The sequence below is a fragment of the Phocoena phocoena genome, chromosome 3, assembly GCF_963924675.1.
Source record: "Phocoena phocoena chromosome 3, mPhoPho1.1, whole genome shotgun sequence".
Taxonomy (NCBI): domain Eukaryota; kingdom Metazoa; phylum Chordata; class Mammalia; order Artiodactyla; family Phocoenidae; genus Phocoena; species Phocoena phocoena.
Genome location: NC_089221.1, coordinates 162,294,376 through 162,301,509, shown reverse-complemented (window position 1 = coordinate 162,301,509; position 7,134 = coordinate 162,294,376). Strand labels below are relative to the sequence as shown.

Here is a 7,134-nt window from a genome sequence, read left to right as displayed (position 1 = left end):
AAGGGTGGCAGGGGCGTCCCCGAAGTTCAGGAGTCAGGAACAGCGCGCAGGATCCCCTAAGCTCCGGACCTGCGGTTGCAGGAGGTAGATAACGTGTCCCCGAAGTTCTGGACCCGGAGTGGGGCGGGGCGTCGCAGGGATCCTGGAAGTTCCAGGGTCGGGGGCGGCACTTCACGAAGTTGGGGCGCGCATAGGGCACCCTGGTCCTGACCCTGGGAACTCGATCCTGACTGAATATCAGATCCCCTGGACTGGGGCTCCTGGGGTGGGGCTTCGCCCCCGCACGCGATTGTGGATCCCGGACACCGGGCGGAGTCGGGCTCCCCTTTGGAGCCCCGCGGCCGGCAGCGTCCGAGGCGCATGACTTTTGGTGAGTAACTTTTCCCAATGCCGCAAGTCGCTGCAGGAACATCCGCTGCAGGAACGTCCGGGCAGGAGGGGCCTGAGTTTCTAGGATCCCTGCGCCCCGGAACCCTGGCTCGACCCAGGACTCACCCCCAACCCCGGCCAAAGTCTCTGCCCCTCCCCCACCCAGGGGCTCCGGTTTCAGACCCTGTGACCGGGACAGAAGCTGCCCAGGACAGAGTGGGGGGGCATTCCCCCCTCTAACCACGGAGGCTACCGAGTCCAGGCCTCCCTTCCCTTAGTTTGCCTCCCCCCCTCCCCCAGGTCTTTCGTGGACCTGGATCCCGCCCAGCCCCATGGCACTGGGATTGAGTGGTGATGGGTGGGCACCATGGTAGACCTGTTCAGCTACATCTTGTCTTTTTAACTAGGCTGGAGGCTCCCTGGGGATTTGGACTTTGACTCCAAGGTGTGCCTCTGCCCTACAGTGGAAGCTGAGGGGTCTCTTTGTGGGTCCAGTGGGGGACGGGTCTCCCAGTAGGCACCTGTCAATGCCCCACTTTTTGATGGAGGCCCTGCTTTGAGAAGTGATGGACGAAAGTGTCAGGAAATACTGAACAGGAGTTGGCCACCTTGGCCTCCTCCACCCAGCCCAGAGATTGAGAAGACTTCACTGGGGGTCCAGTAACCAGGAAGATGTGAGGTATATGCTGGGCTGTTAGATGCCACCTGGCTCCTATCAGAGGCCGTCTCCTGCCCAGGGTGTTGCAAGAGTTTCCTCCCAATGGAGAGAGTTGGGGTCTTTTTGCTGAGTGATTCCCTCACTTTTGGATTGAAGTTCTATGAATGGTGTACTTGGAAGTGGGTCCTGGGGCTGGACATGCTTGGCCTCCCACAGCTTGGTCTGGGGAGACACTCACAAACCTTCTGTCCCCCCAGAGGCCAAGCCAGCTGTTCCTACCATCCCCTTGGCTGTCCCTTGGAGCCCACCCAGACAAGCCTGACCAATGTCCACAGCCAGGTGAGCCCCTGCTTCTACCAAAGCTTGGCCTTGAGTCCGCTGGGGGGCCGGTTCCTGGCCCCCGCTGAACACCCTCTCCCCATGCAGGGAGCAGCCCATCTTCAGCACACGGGCGCACGTGTTCCAGATCGACCCGGCCACCAAGCGGAACTGGATCCCTGCGGGCAAACACGCACTCACTGTCTCCTACTTTTACGATGCCACCCGCAACGTCTACCGAATCATCAGCCTTGGGGGTGCCAAGGTCCTGGTGGGGCTTGGGTGGGGTGGCAGGTGCCAAGGATCCTAGGGACAAGCCCGGTTCAGTCGCTTCCTTGCTGTGTGCCTTGGGGGCCGGGGGAGTACCCTGAGTCTTTCTGGGTCTCAGTCTTCCTCCTGAAATGGCTCAGACCAAGGACTTCTGAGGTGCTAATACAAAGCTATATCCCTGGGGGTTTCACATTCATTATTACCAGTCCCATCACCCGGGAACTTTTCTCCCCACCGCCTTCCCCAGGCCATCATCAACAGCACTGTCACCCCCAACATGACATTTACCAAAACGTCCCAGAAGTTCGGGCAGTGGGCAGACAGTCGCGCCAACACCGTCTATGGCCTTGGCTTTGCTTCTGAGCAACATCTGACTCAGGTGGGCCTGCAGGGATACATGATGGGAGGAATGGGGCTGGGGCTGGGTCTTCTCTTGGGTGCACTGGGGGACCCTGGACAGATGCTGGGCCTCCATCTTCCCAGCTGCAGAATGGGCCTACAGAATTGGACAAGCCAGTAGCTCCTTCCCAATTTTCTGGTTCACATTCCAGCTCTGTTGGCCACCTGCTCTGATTTCGGACACACCCTGCCCCTCTCTGGGTGCCTAGGATGGGCTGGGTGCTTCCCCGCACCGCTGGCATTACCTTCTTTATCGCCTTCCTCCACCCTGTGCTGTTTCTAGAGTTCAGTATTGTCCTATCCATTGTTTCCCTGTATGGTTCGTGCTCTCTGAATCCTATTGAGTTCGTGATGCTTTTCTTCTAGAAGCATTAGTTTTCCTTTCAAATTTAGATCATTGAATTAATTTCTACCGGAGGTTTAAAGTAGGAGTGTTTTTTTCCCACATGAGTATTCAGTTGCTCTTGGGCCATTTTTTGAAAAAAACATCTACCCCCCCCAACCCCCAATGAATTGCACTGGCCCCTTTGCACAAATCAAGTGGCTGTATGTCTGTAAATATGTTTCTTTAAAAAATTACTTTCAAGCTGAGGAAATTTATTTTAAAATGAAAAAAAAAAAAGTGTATCCTACCCTAGCTGGAAATGAAAGACAGATTAGCACCCACCTGAGGCTCTCCTTGCTGAAATAAGCCTGACTGAGAGGGAAAGGGGGCCCCTTTCTCAAGGTGGCTCAATGTGATACACCTCCATGAACATCCCCCCCCATCCTGATACCCACTCTGCTCACTGGGCATCGTTTTCCAAGCCTACTTCCCACTCTTCCAGTTCATGAGAGGAGGGGATGCACTCAATTCTAAAGTTCCTTCCAAAGCGACAGAGGTGCTACTGGGTGGAGCTAATGTGGTGGGACCCTGGGAGAGGGGGCTGGGGGTTTGTTGACTGTCTGTTCCTACCCCCCATTCCTCAGTTTGCTGAGAAGTTCCAGGAAGTGAAGGAAGCAGCGAGGCTGGCACGGGAGAAATCTCAGGATGGGGGAGAGCTCACCAGTCCAGCCCTGGGGCTCACTGCCCACCAGGTCAGCACTCCCTGTCCCATGCGTGCCAGGAGCTCAACTGATATTGGGGGGGGTCTAGGTGCTGTGCCGGTTCCCAGGACCAAATGCTCACAGATGATGTAAAACTAGATCCATGGCAAGGACCATGGAAGAGGGCTGTGGGTGCCATGGGAGCGTGTCATAGGCTGTCCAAATGTTAGATCAAGGAAGGCCAGAAAACCAGCTCACAGGGCAGAGTTGAAATGTGGGAGTTGAAATGGCTAAGTAGAGCGGCAGAGTAAAAAACTGTCCCTGGGTGTTTTCCCCCACTAACTTATTCGTATCATTTACTTATTTAGTTTAAATATTTATTATTTATTTTACTTATGTATTTTGGCGGCACCGGGTCTTAGTTGCGGCTCGTGGGATCTTTGTTGCGGCATGCGGGCTTCTTAGTTGCGGCATGCATTCTTAGTTGTGGCACGCATGCAGGATCTATTCCCTGACCAGGGATCAAACGCGGGCCCCCTGCATTGGGAGCACGGAGTCCCACCCGCTGGACCACCAGGGAAGTCCCTCAGCATCATTTATTGACCACATACTGTGTGCCAGGCCCAGGGCTGGGCACAGGGATTAAGGAGATGAAAAAGTAGGTTGGTCCAGGCAGCAGGTGGATTCATACTGAATTTAGCCTGATGGAGTGCGTTTCCTGTAGGAATTTTAAATGGATGTTGAAATTTGGCCCCAGGGAAGGTCATTGCTCTGAGGGAACAGCATGGAGGTTTCAGATTGCTCCCCGCTTTGCAGATTATGAGTATCTCCCGGGGTTTAGGCTAGCCTGCATCAGGTTTGCTCCTGGGGGTTGGTGAGAGCCCAGCAGGCAAGGTAGGGGGGCAGGGCCCAGAAAGGGGCCAACGGGAGCCATTGGTGGTGGGTGAGGAGGGGAAAGGAGCAGTCAGATCCCAGTGCTGGGAAGGACCTCCTGCCCTCAGTCACGACCCACGTAGCATCATGCCTCACTGTGCCCTCACTTCTGCCCATGCTCTTAGGTGCCCCCGAGCCCCCTCGTCAGCTCCAACGGCCCCGGCGACGAGAAGCTATTCCGCAGCCAGAGCGCGGACGCTCCCGGCCCCGCTGAGCGCGAGCGGCTCAGAAAGATGCTGTCCGAGGGGTGAGGGGGTAGGGCGGGGCACAGGGGCGTGGCAGGACGAAGGGCTGGGGAAGAGGGGAGAGGAAGTTCTCAGAAACTGTAGGGGCTTGTTCAAGCGGCGGGATCTGACACTGGACCCAAGGCCTGTGGTAGGAGAGGAGACACCCAGATTATGCCCCTTCCAGAGCCGACCCCGCTCCTGCCTCATCCATTACTCGGGGCTAACCCTGGCCTGTCCACATCTCCCCCGGCTAATTCTAAACCCACGGGTGCCTCCCCACCCACTTTGTTCTGTCCACATCCCCTGGGCTGATCCTGCTTGGCCTTCCGACTGTGTCTCACTTAACTGACACCAAAGCGCCTACTTTGACCCCACCCCCGACAAGACTCCGCCTCCCCGGGACGTCCCCACCCCCTAGTCCCGAGGTACCTTGGCCCCAACCATAACCCCGCCCCCAGCCCAGCACCTCCCTCACCCTGCCTCAGGCCTAGTGAGGCCCCGCCCTGCCCTCTGCCGACTCCAGCGTCCCCGCAGCTCGGTGGGCGAGGTGCAGTGGGAGGCCGAGTTCTTCGCGCTTCAGGACAGTAACAACAAGTTGGCGGGCGCCCTGCGAGAGGCCAACGCCGCCGCCGCCCAGTGGAGGCAGCAGCTGGAGGCCCAGCGCGCAGAGGCCGAGAGGCTGCGACAGCGGGTGAGGAAGCCCCTCCCTCCCAGAGACCCCAAGTGGCCCGGACGATTGTGAAGCCCCGGCCTCCTATCTGTCCCGGGTTCCCTGGCTGGCTGTGTGATCTTGGCAAATCACTTCCCTGAGCCTTAGTTTCTTGTTCTGTAGTATGGGTCTGAAATAATGTCAGCCTCAGAGGGTTGTCAGACCCTAAAGACCTACCTGCCAGAGGCGGGGTGGTGGCCCCAACCAGAAGGGGTTAGTGCCCAGTCATGGGCTTGGCTGGTCAGGCATATTCCCCAGGGATCAGGAGAGTACTGGCTGGGGCGTCAGGGGCTGACCTTCCTGTCTGCACAGGTGGCTGAGCTGGAGGCCCAGGCTGCCACCGCCGAGCCACCCGCAGTCAGTGAGAAGGAGGGACCGGGCCAGTCGCTGGAGCAGCTGGAGGCACTAGTGCAAACTAAGGACCAGGTGTGTGAGTGTGTCTGTATGCGTTTGTGTTTCCTTGGGCCCTGCCTTCCCTGATCTCCCATGGGGGAGCCAGGACTCTCAGAATGGATTCTGGGAACTTCTCCATTAGGAGATCCAGACGCTGAAGAGCCAGACTGGTGGTCCCCGTGAGGCCCCAGACAGCACCGAGCGTGAGGAGACACAGCAGAAGGTGCAGGTGTGTGCGGTTGCTGTGAGGCGGGTGGGGTGACCACCCAGGGCAGCCAGCCTGTGATATAGGACAGACCTGGCATCTTCCCTACCTGGTGGGTTCTGGGCAGCTATGTGCCTCCCTGAGTTTCAGTTTCTTCACCTATAAATGGAGTAGGAAGACATCTAAGGTTGTGAAGGATTTGGATGGCCCGGTGCATGGAAGGACTGAATCAGTGGGTGGTTTATAAAACATGGTTATTAGTGCAATGTTTCATCTCCTTCCGTTCAGTCAACAAGCAGTTTTTGAGTCTCTGTTGAATCTTCATTCTTGCCCCCATCAAATCCTCACACATTCCCAGCCTGAGGTCAGGAGCTTGCATTTGTAGCCAGGTGTGCTGGCCTGGCCCTCACTGTAGACTTCATCTGAGAAACCTTCAAGCACGTCCTGTGAGTCCAGCAGGAGGGAGAAGTTAAAGGAGCTGGTGCCCCCAAAGAGAGAGAGGTTGGGGGAATGCTCCCTGTTGTTTCCTGGGCAGAGTGCACAGCATATGCAAAGGCCCTGAGGTGGGGAGAAAGTATGTTCAAGGAGCCACAAGGAAGCCAGCAAGCCTGGGTTGGAATGAGCGAGGAGGGGTATGGATTTCATTCCCAGCATGATGGGTGACGAGGGTCTTGAGCAGAAGAGGAATGTGGTCATTTCAGTGATGTTCCAATCAGGGGACCGGGGAGTGTCTTGGGTAGAGGTGGCAGGGAGGAGGCCAGGAGACAGAGAGGGCTTGGCCCAGAGTGGAGGCTGTGGGGATAGCATTCAGATGCTGGACCCTTGAGACTTGCTGGGGCCCCCAACCCTGCTTGCCCTCTCCCTGCAGGAACTGGAGACCCGAAACGCGGAGCTGGAGCACCAGCTGCGGGCAACGGAGCGCAGCCTGGAGGAGGCACGGGTAGAGCGGGAGCGGGCACGGGCCGAGGTGGGCCGGGCCGCGCAGCTGCTGGACGTCAGGCTGTTTGAGCTGAGCGAGCTGCGGGAGGGCCTGGCCCGCCTGGCCGAGGGCACGCCCTGAGTCCGGCCTCTGGGTCTACGTGGGAGCAGGGGCCTGCGGGAGCTAGTTTTACATGAACGATTCCCGCCTGGGGCACGGGCCAGGCCGCAGGCGGCACAGTGGGCCATTCCCCCGGCAGGGACTGGGGCCCGACTCAGCCTGGGGAGGGCCTGTCCACAGTACTCCAGCCGGCCCTGGCTGTTCACAGCTCACGGGCTGTTTTTGAGCTCTTCATCGTGTAGAATTTCTAGACTCCCCAGGGCATGTGCTGGTGCCCAAATTACATTTCTAAGCGTGGCTGTGTGTGTGGTGTGTGAGTAGCCAGGTACCTGGTCGCCGTCACTGGACCCGCTGCCCTCGGTCTGTGTAGGGTTTGGTAAGCCCCTCAGAGATGAGAGGGAGGCTCAGAAAGCCTCAGGGGCGTGCCCAGGCCACATGGCTCTGCTGCCCCATCTTCTTGGGCTCTGCCCATGTTGTCTGGACCAGTTTGGACTAAGGTGGACCCTGGTTAAGGACTCCTCCCACCACTTCACTCTGGCCACAAACCCCAAATACAAGCAGGTGGGCAGGAGGGGAAGGTCCTAGCCC

General features: G+C 57.9%; 1 protein-coding gene across 1 annotated transcript; it reads left to right on the top strand.

Moving 5' to 3' along the window:
- Positions 1-360: 360 nt before the first annotated feature.
- HOMER3 (homer scaffold protein 3) lies at positions 361-6,567 on the top strand. Its single transcript, XM_065873794.1, has 9 exons — positions 361-370; positions 1,402-1,610; positions 1,863-1,994; positions 2,984-3,091; positions 4,099-4,220; positions 4,735-4,891; positions 5,222-5,335; positions 5,445-5,531; positions 6,376-6,567. The coding sequence occupies exons 1-9, from the start codon at positions 361-363 to the stop codon at positions 6,565-6,567; spliced, it is 1,131 nt and encodes a 376-aa protein (XP_065729866.1).
- The last annotated feature ends 567 nt before the right edge of the window (positions 6,568-7,134 follow it).

Coding starts and splice junctions, on each gene's coding strand:
- HOMER3 (XM_065873794.1), top strand. Junction 3,092..4,098: donor TGGGGCTCACTGCCCACCAG/GTCAGCACTCCC, acceptor CCATGCTCTTAG/GTGCCCCCGAGCCCCCTCGT. Junction 5,532..6,375: donor AGACACAGCAGAAGGTGCAG/GTGTGTGCGGTT, acceptor CTCTCCCTGCAG/GAACTGGAGACCCGAAACGC.